Source organism: Sceloporus occidentalis, unplaced genomic scaffold (genome assembly GCF_023333645.1).
Source record: "Sceloporus occidentalis isolate IW3139 unplaced genomic scaffold, rSceOcc1.0.p SCAF_2, whole genome shotgun sequence".
NCBI classification, from domain to species: Eukaryota; Metazoa; Chordata; class Lepidosauria; order Squamata; family Phrynosomatidae; genus Sceloporus; species Sceloporus occidentalis.
In genome coordinates this window covers 179,663,402-179,688,116 of record NW_028316982.1, presented here as the reverse complement: position 1 = coordinate 179,688,116, position 24,715 = coordinate 179,663,402, and the positions used below count along the sequence as shown (strand labels likewise).

Genomic DNA, 24,715 nt, shown 5'->3' with positions numbered 1-24,715 from the left:
AGCTTTGAATGTTTTGAAGGCCACATGACTTAGAACTTTGCACTGATGAAATGCAATTGCACAAATTGCTAACTCAGGCAAGGGAAACCATAAGACCTTGAATATAATCTAACCCACAAGAGATAGCCCCTTCCCAAGGGCCACCTCCTGCTACATGGAGATTCCCCCATACATTGGTGTCCATCCCAACTGGGCAGGGGGAACCAGGCAGGGAATCACATTGTTATGTTTGATCACTGACTGCAGATAACAGCCAGATTCTCTTTCTTGATAAAGAGATAACTTAGGGGCTGTGCAGACAGCCCTTAAGGGGTGGCCTCTAGCTGCTTCTTTTATAGCCAGATTTGGCCCTCAGCAACTGCACACCACAGCCCCAATCTGGCCTTTCCAGAGCATGATAGGCATGGTGCCGCAGCTTTACGGCGATCCTTTGGCATTGTGTCATGCGGATGCAGCACCAGATGAGTGCCGTGACACTGCACATCATGCAGTGTGGAACAGCAGGCGGCATCACACTGCCCTGGGGGTGACGCCGGGGAGTGCATTGTGTAGATGTTACATCCTGACTCAACCCCCAACCTGGCTCTGCTCTGCCTTAGATCAGGGCCTTAGATTGGCTTTGCTTGCCCTGTATCTCACCGATGCAGGAAGGCTTAGGACTGGCAAGGCCATCCTAACTGAATCACTGGATACAGGGGCACTATGTAGGGCCTTTCCCTCCCTGGTAAACATGCATTTAGCTGAAATTAAATTTTAAAAATACATATTTTGTACATAAATAAATATAACTTTGTGCATTTCTTGAAGAACTGCAGACTCAGGTTGAAATGAGAAGAAATCAGCAATTGAAAACATGTAAAACTGACATGGCTCAGAAATAAACAGGTTAGATCATCACTGATGGGTAGAGTCTGGATGTTGCTTCCCCATATCTTTTTCCCACAATATTCCAAGGCTAGAGGACATATCTGGTACAATAATATCTTGTAGTAACAGCTGTTCTCCATCTGAATCCTGACATTCCTGTTGTCTAAGTCTGAAGCACTGAATATCCTTAAATGAAGCCATAGAGAAACAGTGCTCATAATGCTACTGGTAGATATAAATTCAACCACAAAGATGCCTTGTGTGGTTATTAGAACAGGTGCAGAGAAGTGAAATTTAAATCTGCTTTCTTGTCTCACATTTCCAGTAAAATGTAATATATCAAGGGAGAACTTGTGTATCTGCTGTGCAAGAATGTTTTTTTCCACAGCTCAATTAAACACAGCCCATGACCAATAAAACCGTAAAAGCTGATTCTTCCAACCAAACAGGATATACTTTTTCTTTTACTTCTTCTACCCTGGCTTTTTCTTAACTTGTGAGACACCCACAGTTAATTGAAATAAAAAGGTAGAATTATATGGCACCTTCACGACACATTGTCTTATGTAGCTTTTGCTTTTATCACTCCTAATATAGCAAATTGAGCTAGTGAATAATAACAGGACTTCAAAACAGGGCCACCAACGAAATGGAGGGAGGTTTCTACAGATCCAATCTGATCCATATCCCTGCTGGGCAGACACTGTAACCACATTTAACAGAACACAGTTACAGAACCTTCTTCTAATCTTTGTGCCCAATATACCGAGGTCTTATTTTCCATTGTCCAGCAACACTGGAGTGGGACAGACTCACATTCCCATCCTTACTTGCATATTAGAGAGAGTGTTTGTGTGTGTGGGGGGGGGGGGTTGTGTGTGTGTACAAGACATATGATTTGGATGGTCAGTGACAGAACCATTGTATTTGTGACTTTATGTAGAGAATGTTAAGCTTAATACACAGGCTTGTGAAATTTCAAATACATTAAAATAAATAGTTCATCCTAAATTATATTTAGAAAGCTATTTTAATTTATTTATACTACAGTATATTCAGATTAACAGCACATTCATTAACTAAAAACAACTTTCAAGAATTCCTTTCCCTCCTTAGAAATGTTCCAACCCTGTGCTCAAAGGAAGGAACTGTATTCAACACAAAGTCAATAAACAAGAAAAGAGAACATATATTGATCTTTAATATTAACAAGGTCCAGTTCCTTAAGCAGCTCATTGCCAGGTTACCTAAAGGTTTGGCTCTTCCCCATATGAACCTTCTTGGTGCTCTAAGATCAGCTTTGGAAACATTTCTTATCAACTCACCTGAGATCAATTGGGCTGGTGTATATAAAAGTTAGGACTTTTTAAATAGTGACTCTGTAGTTGTGAAATTATTTTCCAGGCATACACACACACACACACACACACACACACTCTTAATTACACACTTTTAATGGGCCTTTTAAACAGATGATTGTTTTTATACTTTGTTTTTAATAATTGTTACTGGAATTGTTTGTAATTGCATTTGTATCTGTATTGTTGTATTAGATACCCTGATGTAATCCCGCTTCAATCCATCAGGAGAAGCTGGAAAGTACAAATTAAAAAAAAAGTATTATTAAAGATCTATGCATCCTTAGTTCTTATTCTGTACTTATTCATATAAGTTTGGATTTCTGTAATGCGCTCTACATGGGGCAACCCTTGTACCAAACTCAGAAGCTTCAATTAGTACAAAACATGGCCGCCAGATTGGTCACCAGTCGTTCCAGGTTTGACCACATAACACCAATCTTAAAAGATCTTCACTGGCTGCCTATTTGCTTCCAAGCACAATACAAGGTGTTGGTAATTACCTATAAAGCCCTACATGGCTTGGGCCCGAGTTACTTGAAGGACCGCATCTCCCCATATAATCCGCCCCGCGCTCTCAGAACAACCGGGAAGAACTTGCTCGAAGTCCCTACTTCGAGATATGTTACTACTTCTTAGAGGGCCTTTTCAGTAACGGCCCCCAAGCATTGGAATAGTCTTCCCGAGGAGCTCCGTCTCATTACCTCCCTTGAACTGTTTAAAAAGAGACTTAAAACCTTTCTCTTTAACCAAGCATTCCCCCATGTTCACTGAAGTTATGTTCGATCCCCTTTTCTCCCTCTCACCTACATACACCTATGAATTGGATTTTAATTGTATATTGTAATTAATGTAATGTGGTTTTAATTTTATGTTGTTTTAATAATTTTACTATGTACACCACTTTGATCACTGCAGAAAAGCGGTATAGAAATAAATTTTATTATTTTATTATTATTATTATATGAGTTAGTAATATATCTTTAGCTCTTATTGTATTCTTACTGGTATGAACTGGTGTTTAAATAGTAGTACATGCTTAGCTTTATGTTGCCTTAAATAGTTGCATATTGACTGCTACCATCATTTTTATGGTTGTTAGATGCAACTACTTTTAATATGATATATTTAGACTGCATAGAATTTTAATTTCAATATACAGTCGGCCCTCGGTAACCGCGGAGAATCCGTTTTGGACCCCCCCCACCCCCACCCCCCCCCACAGATACCCAAAACCACAGATGCTCAAGTTCCCTTGTCCCCAATGGTGGCACATGCCTGAGGTTGCACTGCCATTGGGGCAAAAGGGTGGGTGGGTGAGTGGGCAGGCTGGGTGGAGGAGGGTCAACATAGGACTCCCAGCAGGCCAACGGGAGAGCAGTGGCAAGCACAGGAAGGGGGAGGCCCAACCTCTGTGCTCCCCTCCAGGTGACAGTGCACCTTGGAAGCCACCTCCTTGCTCCTCCTCACGCTCCAGTGGTGGTGGCAGCAATCTTCTGGGTCCTCCTCCCAGCACAGCACTCCTCAGAAGGGAGGAAGAAAGAAGGAAGGATGGCAACTTTGCCCACTATCCTCGCTGCCACCTCCTCCCTTGTTGACCCCCTCCTTGGCCTCCTAATGATTTCTTCCACCAAGGTTGGTCTCCTTGCTTTCCAGCCAAAGGTGCTGCCCTCTTCAGGGGAGCAACAGGAGGCGGAAGAGGGTGTCACCAAGGGAGGAGGTGGCAGCAAGGGAGAAGGGCAGGCTTGCCATCCTTCCTTCTTCCTTCCTCCCTTCTGAGAAGCCTTCTGCCAAGAGAAGGACCCATGAGGTCACTGCCACCACCGCCAGAGAGCAAGGATGAGCAGGGAGGTGGCTTCCTGGAGGGGAGCATAGAGGTTGGGCCTCCCCCTCCCTGTGCTCGCTACTGCCCTCCCATCAGCCTGCTGAGAGTCCTACATTGACCCCTCCTCCATACAGCCCACCCACCCATCCCTTTGTCCCCATTGGTGATGCAGCCTCTGGCACATGCCGCCATTGGGGACAACACAGGCTTACCGTTCTCGAATACTCAAATCTGCAGATGGCAAGTCCGCAGATACCAAGGGCCAGCAATATATGCTACTTCTTATAAATGCTGCCTTGTCGGGGGGGGGGGGGGGAGGCAATCAACAAAAGCTTTAATTTATAAATAACTAAATTCAACCAAAACAGCTCTCAGGTATGAATGACTTTTTGAAATTATCCCAGAAATGTATGGCATATAATATGAGAATGTATGATTTCCTGTGTATTTTTTTTTCTGAAGGGAATACCATGAAGACTAGTCAGAGTTCAAAGTACTCATGGTTTTAATTTTTTTTTTTAGGACTGGAGGGTCTGAACAGAAAACATAAAGCCAACAACAGTGAGTGGACTTCCACAATCACTGAATGATCAGAGAGCCAGATGGCATTATTTCTATTATTCAAGCATGACTAATAATTGACTGCACACTTTTCCAAGTTGATGAGGATGCAGCTTTGAGTGAAAAACAAAGTAATGGAGGCGGGGGGGGGGGGGCTTCGAAAAGGGCAGCAGGGATGGAGCCATAATTATTTATATTTAAAAATTTGCAATAATATTTTCCTGAGACCTACTGTCAAGCACTTCAAGCATTCAGAGTCACTGTATTTAACTTCCCAGTCTGCCAAGACTTTCCGACTCCTGGACTCCACCCAAAAATAAAATTAAAATACTTCCAGTGTAGTTTTGCCAATGGCGTGACAAGCTGATTAGACTGCCATTGGTCAGTAATGTAACAGCTCCACTTCCTGTCAGCAGCTCATACATTCTCATTGCAGTCCAGGGATATTAGAAAAGTTTAAGCAGTTGGTAGAAGTGCCTAGAAAAGGGAGACACTGAGCCTCGCCAGAGTCCTGCCATCTCAAAAATTCCATCATTTTGATAAATGGAGGGGCCCTGGGTGGTTCATTTTACATTATTTGAGAGCATGCTTTTATGTCTGAGCTTTCCCTCATCACCTCAATCAAGAGGTACATAGAAAAGGGAAAAGCTTATGCTTGCCTTAATACTTCCACAGTGAAGGGACATAGTTAAAGGACCCATTTTGCAAGCAGAAGGTTTCCAGCATCTGTACCTAGAACAAGGAATGAATCCTGCATGAAATCGTAGAGAGATGCCACCTATTCCTGTCAACACTACTTGGCTAGAGGGATTTGTAATCTGGTTTGCTTTAGGAAAAGTTCCCATGTTGATACATACTTTACATTTTGAGAATTCTGGAACTTTCTTTTTTATTTTCTCTTGATAGCTTGTTTTACAATTGTATTGTATGGTTTTATATTTTTATTATTCTTTCCTTTGTGTGTGTAGGTACATATATTTTAGATTGTACACTTTTGGCAGGCTATACTATTTTTGGTGGTTTTACTTGTAAAGCACTACGTACATTGATGGCACTCTATAAATAAATGATAATATTAATAAAAATTATTGGGCTGATTTGATTCCACAAAATATAACACTTAATAACCTACACCGAAATGCATCATGTAATAGAAAACAAGGAGAGTGACACAGTATATCTGTACCACATAGCTGTATTAGTTTGATACCACCTTAACAGCTATGGCTCCACCATCCATCCTGCAAACCCTCGGGTGGGAAGGTATTTAGAATTTTCTGCTAGACATCACTGGTGCTGTAGTTCAATAGAGTCAACTAGAATGCTTTAACAGAGAATTCTAAATCCCAGAATTGTATAAAATGGAATCCTAACAGTTAAAATTATCAAATTGTAAATAGTTATCAAACTGTTGTTTTTGTGTTATGTTGTGTAGACATACTTGAAGAAGTGGATCCAAATGGGGAAAAAATCACTATACCAAATCTATACCCTCCCTCCATAACTGTCATCTTTCGGCCGGTGAGGGAGAGAATAGGCTGGCCCAGCGTCATCAGGGGCTAGCCTGAAGATAGAGCGCCCTCCCTCCATAACTGTCATCTTTCGGCCTGTGAGGGAGAGAATAGGCTGTACCAGCGTCATCAGGGGCTAGCCTGAAGATAGAGCGCCCTCCCTCCATAACTGTCATCTTTCGGCCAGTGAGGGAGAGAACAGGCTGGCCCAGTGTCATCAGGGCCAGCCTGAAGATAGAGCGCCCTCCCTCCATAACTGTCATCTTTCGGCCGGTGAGGAAGAGAACAAGCTGGCCCAGTTCCACCAGGGCTAGCCTGAAGAAGAAAAGCTCTCCCTCTGGTCCATCTGCCTTGGTCCAGGCCTCAGAGGGAGAGAAGAATGCTGGACCTGATCTCCTCCCCCCCTCACCATTCCCTTCTCCTTTTATGTCGTGTCTTTTAGATTGTAAGCCTGAGGGTAGGGAACTGTCTATTATCCCCTCTGTTGCAAACCACTCGGATTCCCAGTGATTGGGCGGTATATAAATAAAACCTATTATTATTATTATTATTATTATTATTATATAGTGGTAGTGTTTAAAGGCATAGCTTTTGTTAATCTTGATCAGTATGCAAAGGGATCAGATGGATCTGATGAAGCAGACTTACAGACTTACAGTCTATGAAAGCTTATGCTACCAACTTCTTTCTCTCCATCTTCACAGGCCAAAAAGCACACTCCCCATTCTGGCATCATCCTGTTTGCATGATACACATTCCAAACCTTGGTTTTGATGTGAGCCACCCAGATGACATCCAGCACATTCCACCAGAACTGGGATATAACAGCCTTACAACAGGTTAAAAAATATATCTATTCCTCTGGATCGTCCAGGAGGATTTGGAGCACTCTTCTCCATGGGCAGCCCACTGACCTACCTAGCATGTCTGTCACTGTCTTGGGTCACTCAATCAAATGTCAGAATGAGGAGCTCAGCCATATGATCATCATTGTTCTGACCTAAGAAACAAGTGACCACACTGGGTGGCTCAGTGGGATGCCTGTGCAGAGAGCTACCCCAGTGCAAGAACAGAGGACCAGGTAACAGGGCAAGTTGGGACAGCTGAGGGACAGAATGCTCCAGGCTGTCCCAGAGTACCCTGGTCAGTGGAGATAGGGCCTTAGTCTCAAGGTGCTACAAGATCCTTTCAAATTCTATACCCTTAAGACTGTGGCCAAAATTTTGTTGATGTGTTACACCGGCATAACTGGACGTGACAGGAAAATAAAGGACATAGATGCAGTGGCCATAAAGAAAATACAGCACTAGATAAATAACTGCTCAGAGCCAAAAGATTTTGTTTGCCTTCTGTGACTACTGTGCAACCCTAGAAAACAGTACCAAGGGAATTCCAGCATCCATCCTTTATTCTTGATGCATTTCAAGACCAACTCTTTGTCGCAGAATAAAATTTAATAAAGAAATCCTTTAATCTACCATTCAGCAGAAACAATGACTGGAAAGAAATGTGTACATTTAGTTAATTCCAGGAGATTAGAATCAGATCTCCTTTTAGGGTTGCTCAAAAAGGACATCTGAAAGGCATCACCAGATTTCAGTTGCCATGATTTATTTGCTTGTTAAACTGAATCCTTCAAAAACTGTTCCTCTCAGACTACACTGATACCTGCCTTACAGTGAGTCAAATCATCAGTTTATTTAGACCAGTATTGTTTGTGGCGGGGGTAGAAAACCACTGCCCTTCTAGATGTTTTGGACTTAAATCTCCAGAAGACCCAACAAGCATTGCCAATGGTATTCTGGGAGCTGTAGTCCAGAATATCTAGAGGACTAAATGTTCCCAAAACACCTGATCTACATTGACTGGAGTGATTCACCAAGGCTTTAAATCAAAGCCTTTCCAGAGATCTTTTGGGTGCAAAGTCTGTGGTCTATCATTGAGTTTTCAACTCAGTACTCTTTCAGATATAACCAGCTTCATAGGGCTGGGGGTGGGTGGGATATATGTGTGTGTTACATACCTGCTTTTAAATTAGAATCAAATTAGACTGCAACAAAATAAACATGATATACAATTCCACACTTCAACTTACCTTCATGCCAAAAGTAAATATTGTGATGATGATTTTGAAAACCAGAGCCAGGGCTAGCTGCCACATTGCCATGTATACTCCTATACCAGCTGGTCTGTCAGGAATATCATCCACAGGTCTAGTCATATTGGGGTCATTGATGTAGTCACAGAGCTGTGAGGACTCCAGAGCTCCACAGTCATTGAACAGTTCTGAGATGAGCTCACTGGTGCTTCTCCGAGTGTATGGGTTGGGATAGGCAATAATAGCAGTTATAGCTGTCACCGCAATGACCTCCAAGACAGGGTACTTCCCTAGTCTAGTGGTTTTACGTCTCCTGCACCATGCAATGTTGCATCGGATAAAAAGTGTCCCCCACAAGCCTCCAAAAACTCCAAGCAGGATGAAGGGGAAAAGTTCAGCCATATACCAAGGTGTGTGATACTCCACGTAAAAAAGAACCAAGCGGCTGTTTCCAAATGGATTGATGGATCTCAGGGTAAAGGCTGCAACAAGGGCAGCAAAAAAGGATCTCCAGAGAGTCTTCAAGGGAAAATAATAACTCACCTGAGAGAAAATAGAAACAATCAATAACAACTGGAGCATGTCCAAGGATTATACCATGCAACATAAACTACGGTAGATTTTAGAACACATCCATCTCCATTACTTCAAAAGGTATTCTCTTGAGATGTATGTGGGAAAGATGGACTGACACAAATCAATGTGTCAGTCCATCTATGTGTAGCTCACACTTAGACACAATGCTCATAGTAGTGGCATTGTGTGATTCCGGCATCTGCTCTATTTTTAAAATGCAGGTGTATAAGAGATAGTTGGAAGCTCATAGTTGTCATTCAGGACCAGCCCAAGCCATTTTCTGCTGCCTTGAAAAAAATACTAAATGGTGTCCCCTACAACCTCAACCTCAGGTATTTGGGAACCTGAGACAGAAAATCCATGACTGCTTTCCCCAGTAATGCAAAACAAAAAAAAAGAAAGAAAGGAAGGAAGGAAGGAAGGAAGGAAAGGAAAGGAAAGGACAAATTAAATAACAGTTTGCTGCACTTTTATAAAAGCTGGAATTACTAGAAAAAGTAAAAAGTAAAAGTACTGGCCCTGACTTCACTGGTGGAACTGCCCTCTATTATTACTATTAAGGACTCAAAAGAGGTTTACAAAAATGAGAACAAATAGAAAAATACATAATTAATGCATATAAAAATTATTGTAAAAAATTAATTAAACTATCCACAGAATCAAAACCATTTAAAACAAAACAATTCAAAGACAAAACTCAACCAATTTGCATATTATTAAAAAGCCCCTACAATCAATTCCTAAAAGTCTATCAGAACATACAACAACAACAAAATATCAGAGGAAGGATAGCCTGGCCCGAGTAAGACGGGGGTCCAAAGCCAAGAAGGTCCCCTTCCATGTTCCTACCAGATGTTTCTGTGATGGTAGTGGGACAAGGAGATGAGACTCTCCCGAAGATCTCAGAATCTAGAGTAGGCTCATACAGGAAAATAGGCCCCTTAAAATATCCTGGACCTGAGACTGCCCAAGGACATTGAATCTAGTCTTATTTTTATCATTGTTTCTCCCACAACTTCAGGTTGTATGGGTGCCTTGCCAGTGAAGGACCTCAGAAGAAATACAACCCAGCAACGGCAGAACTCCTGGACAACTTAGAGCAGCTAGGAAAGAGGCAGTGGTAAAATCTAGTGGATTTGTCACTCCTGTGACACTGGATCCACTGGCTACTCCTGGCCTTGCTCCTATGGTTCAAAAGGAATCTTAAAACTGTAAGTTCCCACTAATTTTTCATTAATTATGGGGTGGCACACACACACCCCCTTGCTTCTGAGATCTTGCTCTATATTACATTTGATGTTTTCACTACATCTCATTTTGTGTGTATGTCACCTTCTGAGGATTTTGCCTCAGAGTTTACAAGGGTACCTCTGAGTTTTCAGCTAAGAACTCCTGTTTATACAAACTGAAGATAAGGTAGCAAAGTGGTTTCTAGACTGTAGTGCTTCAGACCTCTGGTGTAGGCTAGCAGAGCAGTTCTTTTTTATAAAGAGCTCCCTGTGCAGATAAAACTTGTTAAAGAACAGAGACATAACTTACATTTTTGGGGATATTTACATTGGTTGTTAAGGTGTCTCAAATGTAGACAATGTGGGATATAATTTATTTTGAATTTTGAATGAAATATCTATTTCTGACAGCCTAGTCTACTGAATCCAGTCACCTTTTCTCCCCCATTCATGCAAACCACCACTGCCGCCTATAGTTTGAAATGAAATAATCCAGCAACAGCTGTGCTGTATCCTCACCCCTTTGTGTATCACATGCTTGGCATTGCTCATTCCTTTTCCCACCAAGTGCATCATACAAAGAGCCACAGGAAACTTGTACAGTAAGGGAAGCTTCTCCTTACCTCTTCTAGACTGAAAAGGACACCACCGATTGGAGCTCCAAAGGCAACAGAGACACCTGCGGCAGCGGCAGCGGAAAGCACCTAGCATGGAAACATTGAGACACATGAGTCTAAAGAGTCTGTGGAAAATGCACACAGAATTTTATGAGGTGAGGTGTAGGAGCTGAGAAACTAACAGTACCTCTCTTCTCTTTCCCTCATTTTTGCTGTACTTTGAGAAGAGGCTGCTGAAGAAGTTGCCACAGCAGCAGGCGACGTGGACTAGAGGCCCTTCTTTGCCAAGGCTGAGTCCTGAAGACACCACCAGAACCAACGTCACTGTTTTGATTAAGAGGGTCCACTTGCCTAGATAGCCCCTAATGATGAAACCACTTAAGATGGTCTTTATCTGGAAGGCAGGAAGAACAACAGGGTTTGGCAGCTCTGGATTTTGGAACGCAGACAGGAATTTTGAAGAGGTCAGGGGTTTTTTTTAAGGTTCATGCACTTTTAATGAGAAAGGCTCCTCAATTTTTAATTTAATTACATCTCCTTTAGCAGACATCCACCCCCTTTAAAAACAGAGCTTGGGAAAAATAGAACTTTTTTTGTACTCAGTTTCAGCCTGCTGCAAGGTAGAAAATTAATTCCATACACCCCAGTTTCGAAATACATGTCAATCCATACAGGCGAGAGAAAACTTACCTCTGGAATTCCAGAGCCACAGGCATAGGGAGCAAATACTCTGACAAGAGAGACAGCCAGGAAAGCAAACAGCAATGCCCACAAAATGTAAAGAAAATAATTCAGAATGTAAGCACTTGCACCCTAGGGGAGAAGGGGAAGAAAACCAAGAAAAAACAACCATTAAACCAATCCAGCAAGTGGCATGTTTCTGCTAGCGACTATATAAATAAAAGATGGTGTGAGGAAAGATCTCTTCATGGAGCTTAATAACAGGTCTATTGCAGCATATATTTCATTGTCTGTTTCTTCAGTATTAGGGACATTACAGATATTATAATATTACACTTTGTGGGTACAGTTCTGTGTTCGCTTACTTCAGAGTAAGTCCATCAAACTCACGTGAAAATCATCATAGAACAAGGCCTATATATTATTGACTTGGCATCTAAAGTAGGGCAGTTCATGCAAAAACATCCAATGGGAAAATATAAAGAAATTTTTATTTAAAAAAATCCATGGCACTCAACCATGTAAAAATAATGCAAATGATATTAAACAGATGCTGATCCGCTGCAGGAGCTGGAATGGCACTGGGAAAATGTATGTTTACTGTTTCTATTCTTTTCCAGCTTCCCAAGAAATATACATATTATTTCCCCAGGATTTTTGCAAAACAGGGGAGCATAATTTAAAACTGGTATATAGGTAGGCAAGAGGGATAACGTGAAGCATCCTCTTCTTTTTAAAAAATGATCAACCCCCTGTTTATTTAAAAGGGGGTTGTTGCGTCTTCTGATGAGCTAATGAAGCAGAAGAAGTAATGGGAAAGCCGAGAATGGAAGAAAGCAATGGTGGGGGACACATCAAAATGGGTCTAAAGATTGGAAAAGTTGCTTTTTAGAACTGGAAGTCTTAAAATTCTCCAGACAAAGGGGGAAATTCTGAGACTGGCAATTCAAAAAAAGTATCCATTGTAAGCTCTGGGAAGTGTCAACTCCTCTCAATCAACCTTTGTTTCAAATTGGCTGTAATCCCTTGCTGAGTGTATATGAAACCTCTAAAAGGATGCTGCTTGTATGTTAGTAAGAACTGTGTTTTGGGTAGATCCATTAGCCATTTCAATCTTCTTGAAGGTTTGATCCAAATATTAAATTGGTATCATTGCTGCAGGCATGATTTTTCTCCTGGTTTCACTCCTTTTCTTGGCAATTTACACAGAATGATTATTGATTGGGTGACTCTCAAAAGAAAAGCTTTATGGCGTATCTGTTTTGACACTTATTGATTCAATGAGCAATTCTTATTGCTACAGCTGAAGAACATTTGTTTAAGTTTCCCCGTGAAAGTTTTCTTGTAGTGCTCTAAATAAGAGACAGCTATGACAATACTAGTTATTTCTTTACAGGATGGACTTTGTTTGCAAATCAAGGCCTACACTAGTGTGAACTGGGAATAGCCTTAGAGAAAAAAGAGGACAGCTCTTGACTTTTTGAACTTTGTTTTTTAAATGTACTTGAGCTGTTTGATTCCAATTTATCCAAGTTTATCTTAGAGATAAACTTAAATTTGATAGGGAATTTCTGTGTCATGTCAACCGAAAAACATCCTAAGTTTGATGGAACTGGTATGAATATACGTTCTCTCTTCTCTGAAAACAAATGTGTCAGGGTGCAGCAGAATACATTCACTGAATATAATGTCCTTTGCATCACTCCTATTGAGATCAAACAAGAACTGTATTTGCTGCCTAGTAATAAAATTTCCCCCCAAAAATGATTCGATTGGCTTTCTCCATGGCTTTCATGTAAGGCATTTTTTGATACTTTATCAGCCTAAACCACACGTACCCCATCCTTCCTGTGCAGAAAGCTGAGCATTCATGATACATTATTGTGTATTATTATTATTATGTGCCTGAGTATCAAGCTTTTGTGGTCCCAGGTCAGAAGCTTACGCATTTGTTTCCAGTTCACTAAAGTTTAGTGTTACATTCAACCCCTAAACTGTGGCTAATTTTAACTACAGTTTATTAAAACCAGTCACTTTTATGAACTGTGGTTTAAACTTGATTTGTTTCAATAAATTATACTGAAGAAAAACCAATTTCTTCAAGTTCAAACTAATAAGCAACCAGCTGTAGCTAAACAAATCAACAAGCAACTTCTAAGACAAAAAAGACAATTAAAATAATTTTCACATATGTCAGAATTCATAAGTGCAGTATGATAAGAAGCTCTGAAGCCATCAAATGGCACAAAACCAAAGAGTAAAATGGTGTTGCAAAAAGATCCAACTACATAATTCTTTAATTGGCAAATTCCATCAGCTATGACAAGCAGAATTTAACAGGTACAAAAAATAATAATAAAGTCTGAACAAGTTACCTCTGAGAAAGAGGCCTTCACGAATTATCATCATGAAGAAGTCTAAGAATTATTCTTACAAACAATCATTCACAAAACTCACAGGAAAAAAATGCAATTTTTATGGTAGCAACTGAGAACTGAGATAAGCATGAAGTATCTACATATCTTCTACTTATACAGCTGAGAAAGGATATTTCAATAATGCTTTTTTATTCTATCTGATACTACTTTTGTTGGCATCATTTCATGAGCTATTAAGAATTCTTTGCCAGAGAGCTGTAGTGCTTCATCAGGTAAAAATCCCAGGATTCCATGAGATCCAGCCATAGCGCTTAAAATAGTATCAAAGTGCCATGATTACATAGTGTGAAACATACCTTTAATGGGAAAGCTAGCACATTATCTTCCTTTCGGTGATTATTTCAGCAGTTCATATAGACAGGTTGCCTTCTGAGGTTAACAGAAAACATTTAAATGAGAGCTACGTAGAAAAAACAGTGTGAGGAGTACATGAAAAATGCAATCTTACCTCAGACTGATTAACGAGAAGTTCAGACCATTTTTGCCACTGAGGACATTTGTCCCTATCCTCAAAAGTAGTCTCATTAGATGTCCAACAACACTGCTCATGGCTATACCAAAATGCTGATAAACAGACACCTTCCTTCAAATCTGTCATCCAGTCCACAGCTAAATCTATAACTCCAGCTAATGTGCCTGGCAGGGGAGAAAAACAGGCATTCACAGAAGGGCACAAAATATATGTCTTAAGAAATAAGTGTTCAAAATTCAATTTCACAGAGGTGTCCCATAAATATGGGTCAGTCTATGAACAGGTGCCATCCACATTCCATATTCAGTCACCCTGTGGTGATCAAAATAAGAGCTTGCAACATCCCATTCTTAGAAATTATCTGCAATTTACAACTGCCTATCTGCAAAATTGTCTCATAGCCACAGGACACTTTCAAAGGCATGTATCTTTAGAAGAAATGTTTGCAGGTTGAGAGAGACTTGGACAAATGGAAAGATAAGAAGCATTACTTCTTTTTCTGTAGGATTTAGTGTGCAGTTTAATGTTTCTTCTTCAATGCCATCTTCTTTGCTTGGCTCACCACAGAGAATTTTTAAGCAGCCTTCTAATCACAACAATCAGACACATTTATTTAGGCAAGGATATCTTTGCGACAAAAGCATATATATATATATATATATATATATATATATATATATTAGAGACTGTTCCCTCAGCCAATAAAATCAATGAGGTCAACACTGGGGGTGGCACTACCCATGGAGATTTTATTTCATGATAAAATTTCCAGATGAACAAGCCAGCAGCATTCATATGTGACTGTTAAATTCAACATGCTGACCTCAAAATTGAGTGAATAATGCATTTCAAGGATATTTATGATTTACCTAAATTATACAGATTAAAATATATATGGCTCTTAAACATTCTTACAAAAGATAATCCTTACAAAATTCTTTCTTCTCATTTTTACTTTATGCCACTGATCTGACAGCTTTTCCAAACAACACAGTGCCACAGTGACACCAAGTGGTAGCTGATCAGAAGGTATATGTTGAATGTCAAAAATGGGGAAGTTACTAATGCTTGGTATAGGAGTTTGCCAAACAAATTTTCAGCCCTTGAGTTAAACTCACCTATGGGTACACATTGAGTACAGGCTTTTATGTTCATTGCTATACTGGGAACTGTTCTAAATAGGTGTTCAAGAAATGATCATAGTCCACGTAATGAGTAGGAACAATGTTTCGTGCATCAAAGCTCTGTTTGCATATAACAGCCATTTTTGGATCGGGGAAATGACTTTAATTTGGGAAATTTTCAGGTCCTTCCTTTTATTGAAAAGCAATTAATCACAGTACTAGTATAATATAAATTGCCTTCTGATGGAAAGCAAGTTGGAAAAACCACCATGATCAATACGCCTCTCTAACAAAGTATTCAGTCTTGCAGCAAGACACAGATAAATATTGTAATATTACAATGTTGTTTAATAACAACATTGATCTGTATTACATCACTAATACCAAGGCTTTATTTTCCTATGTACTTACACTTATTGCTACTTTATTAAACAAATCCAGTCATTTTCCCGAAATTATTAATAAGGTTGTCAGTCTATTTGTGTGTTTGCCTTTTTCTGTCTTCATGATTTTATCTAATATGCTCTGATCAGTAACAGCTAAATGTCCTGACTCAGCCTAGATTAAAAATAGAAGTGTTATAACTATCTTTATTCCTTTGCACATATGTTGATCATTCTTAGATTCTTCTACCAGTAGGTATACCAGCACTCTGGCTGACTACTTTGTTGTTGTTAACTGCCAAGTTGAATTCAACTTATGACAGCCCTATGAATAAGAGAACCTCATCCCATTTCAAAAGAACAATGAAAACTAGCAAGACAGAAGCAGCTTCTGGTTTACCTTCCTGTACTTCCATTCTCCCTTCAGTGGGAGTTGGTGGTAAATGTATGGCTTTTGCCAAACAGATTTTTTTCAGCAGGACAAAAGCCATGCATTTACAACCGTCTCCCTCAACAGTATAACAGATGTGCTTTCTAGGCATGTGGGTGGTATATCAGCCAATTCGCTCACTGTCTTTCATCTTTCTTTTGAATTGTGATAAGGCGGGCGCCAGTCACCCTATTTTCAACTGCCCTGTTCAGATCTTGTAAACTCATAGCTGTGGCTTCCTTGTTTGAGTCCATCCATCTGGAATGTGGTCTTCCTCTTTTCCTGTTGCTCTCTACCTTACTATGCCTTACTGGGCATGAGAAAACAATCAGGACTTTTCTCTGCAATTTCTCTGGATGCCTTTCTTCTGCTATGATCAATGGTTGCTGCCACACTGCAAGGGGGAGTAGTTTGACATCACTTTAACTTCCATGGGTCAATGCTATGGAATTCTGAGTTTGTAGTTTGGTGGTACACTAGAGCTCTCTGACAAGGAAGGATAAATATTGCACAAATCTACAAATCCCAAAATGCCATAGCATTGAATCATGGCATTTAAAGTGTTGTCTGCTTTTTTTCCTGCTCTGTGGATTCACCCAATATCCAATTATAAAACCTTACAAACCAGGTATGATGAACTAAAAGCATGTCTGTTCCAAAGTAATGAAAGCATAAATATAGCTGGTACAGAGAACTAGAGAAGAGAGGAGTGTGGAATAAATGTGTTGACGCCATGTTACCAGTGATACTATTTCTCTTATTAATGTATATTTCTGTAGCATCAGAATAATCCAGTGTTTTTAGAGTGTCTTTAAAAACTTTTTTTAAAACAGAGATAGTGCTTTTCTTGTTAATAACATGTTTTTTCTAGGTCAGTGCTCAGAATGAGATTTTACACATATATCGCAAAGCAGAAATCATAGCCATGTCTCATCTTAGCCATAGTGAAAGGTCAAATATCACACTGCTAAATCCAGCATAAGCAGATGCCCGCAGAGTGAAGCTCTGAGTGCTTATGCTAGTTGACATGATTTAACAGTTTCTTGAGAATACCTGCTAGCAGTCCAATAAGCAGCATCACGACCCATCCTGACCAGGCATCCAGTAAACTTTTGATGAACTCCCATATCGACTCCTTGCTTTTGTTTGTAATCTAGAAGGGAAAATATGCAATTTGTGCTTGTATATAGTACAGAGCCATATATCCACATAGCCTGGAATAAAACAACAAGTACGATCTGATGGTTATATATGTAAAGAGGAGGGTTTTTTTAAAAATAAAGTATAATACTATTAATTTATCATTAATTAACTTTTTTCCCCAAATGCTCCCCATCACGAAAGCCTAATATCTTCATATTATTCTGTCCTCCAAAATTGTAACTCTTCCTGTGGAAGTAAATCACCTTCCTCTTTTAATAAAACCTTTTGTACAAATATTTTCCATATTGCTTCAGAATCATTCCTCTTCATTATTCCTTTTTTAACCTTGATTTCACATGTTAACTTATCATTAATTGCCATTTGCCATATTTCTTTATACCAATCTTGTATTTGCAGATCTCCCTGAGCTTTCCATTTTTGTTGCTATAATTAGTGTTGCTGCTGTTAATAGATTTCTAATTAAGTCCTTCAAAGCCTGGGTGCAGTTGATCTCATCATATATAGACAATAAAGCTATCTTTGGCCATATTTCTAATTCAATTTCTGTTTATCTCTTTTATCTCTTTAAATACTAATTGACAGATTCCTCTTCATGTTCTTCACACAGCTCTACAGCCCCACCACATATGAATATAAGTACCAATTTCTTGACAACCCCTCCAACATATCCTTGAATAATTCTTATCTGGTGTTAAATAACATCTCCAAATTAATTTATAATAATTTTCCTTTATCTGTATAGATAAAAATTTTAAATGGGGTTGATTCCCAATTTTTCCCCATTCTGGAATATTTATCATTTGTGCTAAGTGATCCTCCCCCCCTAAAATATTCTTCTGTAAAGAGGAATTTTAACCAAAACTTAGGCGCGGGACAGAACGTCCCAAAAGGGCAGCTGCCTTTTTCCCTCCGGAGGGATGCCGCAGCCGCCAGACTGCATGGCATCCATCTGGAGTAAAAAGAACCCGGAAAAAACTGGGTTCTTTTTATGCCACCAGGCGGACGTTTGTGTCAAATGTTGTGCACGTCACTTATGTCAAAATGGCAGCACCCATACGGAAGGGATGCCGCCATTACTACACCGCCAGCACGTACTAGGGTTAGGGACCATGGGGCTGGTGCACGGTCCCTAACCCTAAAATTGGCGCGAGCACGGCACATTTGGCTCGTCTGTTCCGGGCCTACGTATGACAGATTCCTCTTCATGTTCTTCACAGAGATACCATACTTGGGCTCTTGTCACTTACCTTGCCCCTAAAACTTTTAAACCACTCTTAGATTTTAGAACCATGAAAGCCAGTGTGGCATAGTTGTCTGAGTATTGGACTATGACTCTGTGGATCAAGGTTCAAATTCCCATTCAGCCATGTAAATCCACTGGGTGGCCTTGAGCAAGTCACATTCTTTCAGCCTCAGAGGATGGCAAGGGCAAACCCCCCTTGAAGAAAATTGCCAAGAATACCCCTCTATAAGTTCATCTTAGGGTTGCCATAAGTCAGAAATGACTTGAAGGCACACAACAAAGAACAGAGTTTAGTAGGGGGGGCAGGGGTGGAGATAAGATAGCTACATCACTGGATAAGTGGATTCAAGGTTGTATTTCCATAATCCATTTCTTCAAAATACCTCAAATGACTGAGTTCCACTAAAACAAAAACAGTAACAAAGACTTATTAATCTCCCAGGCGCTAGAACTCCCTCCTAAATAAGTGAGGCCAGCTGTCTCCATAGTATCCTTCTGACTCCCGTTGAAGACTGATTGCCTATTTCAAAAGAGCTTTTAGCAATGTGCTGTGTTGTTCATCTTTGTAGGATATTTTGTAGGGTATTAAAAATGAGTACGCCTTTAAATAGTTTTTAACTGTACTGATAAATAGCTTTTGATTATAATTATATTTAAAAGCTTTCAATAGCCTTTAATTGTACTGATAGTTTAGTGATGTGAATTTTTATGTGTATTTCTCTTAAATTTTTAAGTACCCATGTAAATCTTGAAACATGACATCTACAATCTAAAACTACTTGTATTAGCTCAATTTCAAGCCTGTTTGTTATAACATGTTATATGTACACAACTAAAAAAGTGATGATAATCAACAAATGTACCTTTTTTACTTGTTTCTGAATAGGAATTTAATATTTTGGTGAAAATTATTGATGAACTTTATCAGTGTCATTGGTCTAGAGACATTTTGAGCATTGGGACAAAAGTTATTCAAGTTTTGCTGTACAGTTAAAGCCTGTGGCTGCAACTACTAACAAGGTTCTCTTGTCCATATACAATTTCATTCCAGTCTTACACAGCTGCCAGTATTCCCATATTTTTAGGGAGATTCTATGTCACAAAGGAACTCTAGTTAATTATGTGTAAAATGCCACTTCTTTTAGTTATGAAATCACCAGGTGAGACTAGACATTATTACATAGTTCAGGAATCTGGAGCACGTAGGATTCAAGCCTTTGGTCTCCAAGCTCCTGAAGAATGCCTGGAACATCAATATTTTTGGCTATGGGGAGCTACCATAGGAGATTCTGAAAAGCACTTTTTTGGCCATCTGAGAAGAGACACTATACATTAACACTAGCACGGGATAACTGAACTAGTTTTTGTTGTTGTTGTTGTTGTTGTTTCATTTGGGCTGCATCTGCACTGCAGAAATAATCCAGGTTGATACCATTGTAATTACCATGGCTCAGTGCTATAAAATTATGGGAATTGTGGTTTGTTGTGACACCAGAGCTTTCTGACAGAGAAGGCTAAATGTTTCACAAAAACTACAGATCCCAGAATGAACTTTATCACATGGGGAAAATTGGGGGTTTGAACAGCGATTATCTTGTGAAAATTGTACAATCACGATTAACATTTTCACAGAATGTGGCAATTAAAGTGCCATTATCCCAGGCATAAACAGGCAATAAACAACAACAAATCATTCAGGGGGAAATCCCATGAATGATTTATTGCTGTTTATTGCCTGTTTATTTTGTGGACAATGGCCCTTTAATCAGGATGTGTGTGAAAATGTTAATTGCAATGGCGCGATCTTAACGGGATAATCGCTGTTTAAACCCACAGTTTTCCCTATGTGATAAAGTCCAGTGCTATAATATTGAGCCATGACCATTAAAGCAGTGTCACCATGGATTATTTCTGCAGTCTGGACCCAAACTCAGACCCAGTAGTGTCAGCACGGGGTGCGAGGTGTGTGACCCACACTGGGTGACACCCAACAAAGGAGGTGACACCCAAGAAGGAAGGATCACACCAGGGTGGCTCTCCAGCTCCACGCAGAGCCTTTTCACCACCCCAGACCCCACATGGGGCCTTTTCAGCCCTCCCAGACCCCGTGCAGAGCCTTTTCGGGCCACCCAGACCCCACGCAGAAGCATCTGGGCTGCTCCCTGGAGGGTGCATGGAGTATTTCTAGCCATGCGCATGTGCTCCCACGCACACCAGAAGCCACGTGCCAGAGGTCCCACCCCCATAAGTCCTGCCCCCACCATGAATGACCGCACCAGGTGATACCAACCTTAAGGACACAACTGCTCAGACCCATTGCGGACTCAGCCTTATTCCTATGGATTCCTCTGCTCTTTTCCTCTCCTTATTAAATAAGGAGTTATTGAGATCACACAACATCAGTCCTGATCACAGGACAAGTCTGCTAAGAAATTGCCCTTATCTTTTATTTTTATGTATTTGTAGGGATTGACGTGCGATAACCACGGCACTGGTCTTGAACTGGATAGATTTTTTTTTATAATGGAATGTTCATTTCCTTCTACATCTTACTCTAACAAGGTTACATAATGTAACATATGATCTCAAATGTCTACTTAAATATTGAGAATGACTAGTTTAAGTATTTATACACTACCAGAAATGGATTTCAAGTTATGTATGAGACCTGATGGCAGTTCCTTAAACCATTTCTGTATTATTAAAACCATCTGAAGTTCATAACCATCAGTAGAAGAAAACAGATAATCTACTACTTTAACAGGCTTTGGGAAATGATGTTCTGGATTTTGAATTAGCCTTTTCACTTACCTTTCTATGTCTATCTGTGTCACGCGATTTCTCCCTTAACCAATCAATTGTATGAAAGTCTTCATAGGTTCCAACATCAGGGAAAGGTTCATCCAGAAAATCCATCAGATTCCCGGAGCCATTCATGTTTCCTGCATTAACCATATTAGTACCTACAGTATAAGTAAGAACATTAAATGGACAGAGTACAGGGTTAAAAATGCAGAATTGCACACTTTATATGATGCAACCTATTGTCTTGAAAATTGTCCCCACTGTATTTTAAATGTGACCCGCATATGGGAAGGGTCCACTGTAATTGCACTGTTTCCAGTCTCAATTCAAAGTTGTTTTGCTGACATGTAAAGCCCTAAATGGCTTGGGACCTCAGTATTAGAGGGAGCCCATCTCCCCATATGTGCCCATCCAAGGTTTAAGATCTGCTAGGGAGACTTTCCTCTGTGTCCCATCGCTGAGGTCAATATACTGTGTCAGGACATGAGAAAGGGCCTTCTCAGCCCAATCTCCCCCAGAGGCCTAACTGGCACCAACACCCATGTCATTTAGGTACCGAGTTAAAGCCTGGCTGTTCACCAAAGCCTTTGGGTCTCATTAATTCATCCCAAACATGATATACCTAATTTTTAAAACTTTTAAAATCTCTTTTGATCTTATTACTGCAGTTTAAAATGTTCTTAGTTTATTTAATTATTTAATTATTTCAAACCATGGAACTTGTTTTAATGCTTTTGGTAAGCCACCCTGAAATCTTTGGTGTAGGGTGGGGTATAAATATTTTAATAAATACTTTAAGTAGACTAATCATTTATCAAAATCAGTAAACTTCAAAACACTCAGACATTGGGCTGAACATATTTCATCCAAAGGGAGTCTGTTTAACTTGACACCATGTCACTTAATACTCAAATATTCCTTGAGTTCCTAGCTATGTGTTTAGCTCCGCCAAAAAGAAAAACATTACAGTATTTTTCTCCCACCTTCTATCCAACTCAAATCTATCCAAATCAGTGTGCAGTTCAGGCTGCACACTGATTTGGTTTAAGATTTAAGTCCAAGAAATGTAAATAATGGGTTCACAAGAAATATAAGGCATATAAAATATAAAGCACAAAGCCCTGTGTATTGTAGAATATGTGTATGCAACCAAGAGCCTAGAGATATCTTAGTTCCAAGCAGAACACCAATACAAGCATAAACAAAATCATGAAAATGGCAACTGTTCAAACTGATAACATTAAATGCATAGCAAATGCCTCGTACACAGTAATGGCAGATGTAATCTGATGGGAGTTTAGTGGGCCTGGTGTGTTTCTGTTACCTCTAAGAATCTGATTGGTGGAAAGAAATGTTTATATAAATGCTTCTCTGTTATGATTGGATCAGATATGTCAGCTGATATGCTAGGAAAGGAATCAAACAAGCTCAGGTCCTTATGAAGAAAGCCATTCATAAGTAGTTGTAATTTTCCTAACTGATAACTATCCAGACATGCTAATGGAAATAGAGCATGTTGATAAGAAACAAGTCTTTGCTTTCAACTAGGCTATGCTAAATAGATATATTTCCCATTCTGCTAGAGCAGGGTGGGCAAAAGAGTAGTTTTCAGACCATAAACCACCCCAGGTGTGTGTTTTTGTAGCCCCTGAGCCCCTAAGGGCTCTATCTATCTATCTATCTATCTATCTATCTATCTATCTATCTATCTATCTATCTATCTATCTATCTATCTATCTATCTCTTGTGTGTGTGTGTGTGCACAAAAAAAAGTGTTTTTGCACCACAATGCTGCCAAGGAGGGTGGAGGGGAATTTTACTATGTTCAGAGGCTCCCTACCCTCTCCTAGTGATCCACAATAATCTTTGCAAAACATTTTATATAGATAGACAGATAGATAGATAGATAGATAGATAGATAGATGATAGATAGATATAGATATAGATATAGATATTGCTACAAAATGTCTACTAGGGGCACGAGGGCATTTCCAGCACATTTTGCACTCTCTCGAGCCAATTTAGCCTCCAGAGTGGTCTTTTTTGAAACCCCCAAAATGGTGAAAACATCCCCATGCCCCAATTGTTTGGGAGCATTTTTCTCCCACAGTAACAGGTGTAGTCCTTTAAGGTTTGGGGGCTTATGCCCTCCCCTAGCCTTCCACAATTGCCCTCTGCTGGGCTAGATGTAGTAATGGATGCTGCTCAAAGCAACCCTTTGGATGCTTGTGAGCTCACAGATGCCCGTTTAGAGACATATAGGTCATCAAAGCAAGGAGTGTCCTTAGACTAATATATAAGATGATAATGTTCCTCTATGTATTAACCATAGAAAAACCAGCTAGAAAGATGCATAGATTATGATTCTTGTGAAAGTAAAACATTTGACTTGCCAGCTACTGGAATGTAATGAATATATGATGCCTAACACACAGTGTGATGTAATAAAATAATGTGTCTAGACACAGATATGTGTGAGTTTCTCCCTAAATGATGTGTGTATGTGTGTGTACATCCATGATTGTGTATAATAAATAAGTGTGTACATCTATGATTAACAGAGTCTACTCATTCTTTCATATAAATTTCCTGAGATTCTAATATTTAAGAATGCATAAGTGATGTGTTTATGTTAACTTTGTCTGGATTGTACCATGCCCACAAGTTGGATGCCCAGGCATCCAGAAAGTGATAAAGGGACCTGAGACAGAAATAAATTAGCTGATAAATGGCAAAGGCCCTCAATCCCTCAGTTTACAGAGATAACTGTGGGGAACTATGCCTTTTTCTTGTTTAATGTTTTAAAAAAATTTAATGATGGTTGTATTTTAGTTAAGGGATGAGGGATAGAATTTTAGTTTGCATATGCTATGTTCTGTTTAGGTATTTTATTTATTTGCTTATGTAAATCATTTATGTAGTTTATGTATTTTTATGTAATTTTGTAAACCGCCTTGATCTTTTGGAAAGGAGGTATATAAATAAAAAATTATTATTATTATTATTATTATTATTATTATTATTATTATTCACACTGCATCTGGAAGAACATAACAGTCATCTAACTCAGGGTAGAAGTTTTCATCCAATCTTCTTTGCCCTCACTTCACATCTCTCTATGGTTTGAATCATATTGCTACTTCTACAGATGGAGACTGTCTGCAGGGAAGTCTGCAGTCCAAATATCTAATAAATTGTGTGTGTGTATGTGTGCTTGGATAAAGCTGCAGACATAAGCCAGTCATCTTCCACACCACTGTTTATATTCTATGGGGAGCACACAACTCCTTTGTTGCAATAGCTCCACTGGTTGCCAGTCCATTTCTGATCACA

The 24,715-nt window shown here is 39.6% G+C and overlaps 1 protein-coding gene across 2 annotated transcripts in view; it reads right to left on the bottom strand.

Annotated features, from left to right (window-relative positions):
* Nucleotides 1-24,715, bottom strand: part of CLCN4 (Cl-/H+ antiporter 4) — a 55,922-nt gene that overhangs the window by 21,097 nt on the left and 10,110 nt on the right. Inside the window, exons 2-8 of one of the 2 annotated variants that reach the window (XM_089511595.1) lie at nucleotides 21,389-21,540; nucleotides 17,224-17,323; nucleotides 14,210-14,397; nucleotides 11,333-11,455; nucleotides 10,830-11,036; nucleotides 10,649-10,729; nucleotides 8,218-8,763 (exon numbers count right to left, since the gene is read on the bottom strand). In XM_089511595.1, the coding sequence (XP_089367721.1) occupies nucleotides 8,218-8,763; nucleotides 10,649-10,729; nucleotides 10,830-11,036; nucleotides 11,333-11,455; nucleotides 14,210-14,397; nucleotides 17,224-17,323; nucleotides 21,389-21,532 (1,389 nt within the window). In that variant the 5' untranslated portion in view covers nucleotides 21,533-21,540. The remainder of the gene's footprint in view (nucleotides 1-8,217; nucleotides 8,764-10,648; nucleotides 10,730-10,829; nucleotides 11,037-11,332; nucleotides 11,456-14,209; nucleotides 14,398-17,223; nucleotides 17,324-21,388; nucleotides 21,541-24,715) is intronic. The other variant, XM_089511596.1, reaches the window with a different exon arrangement.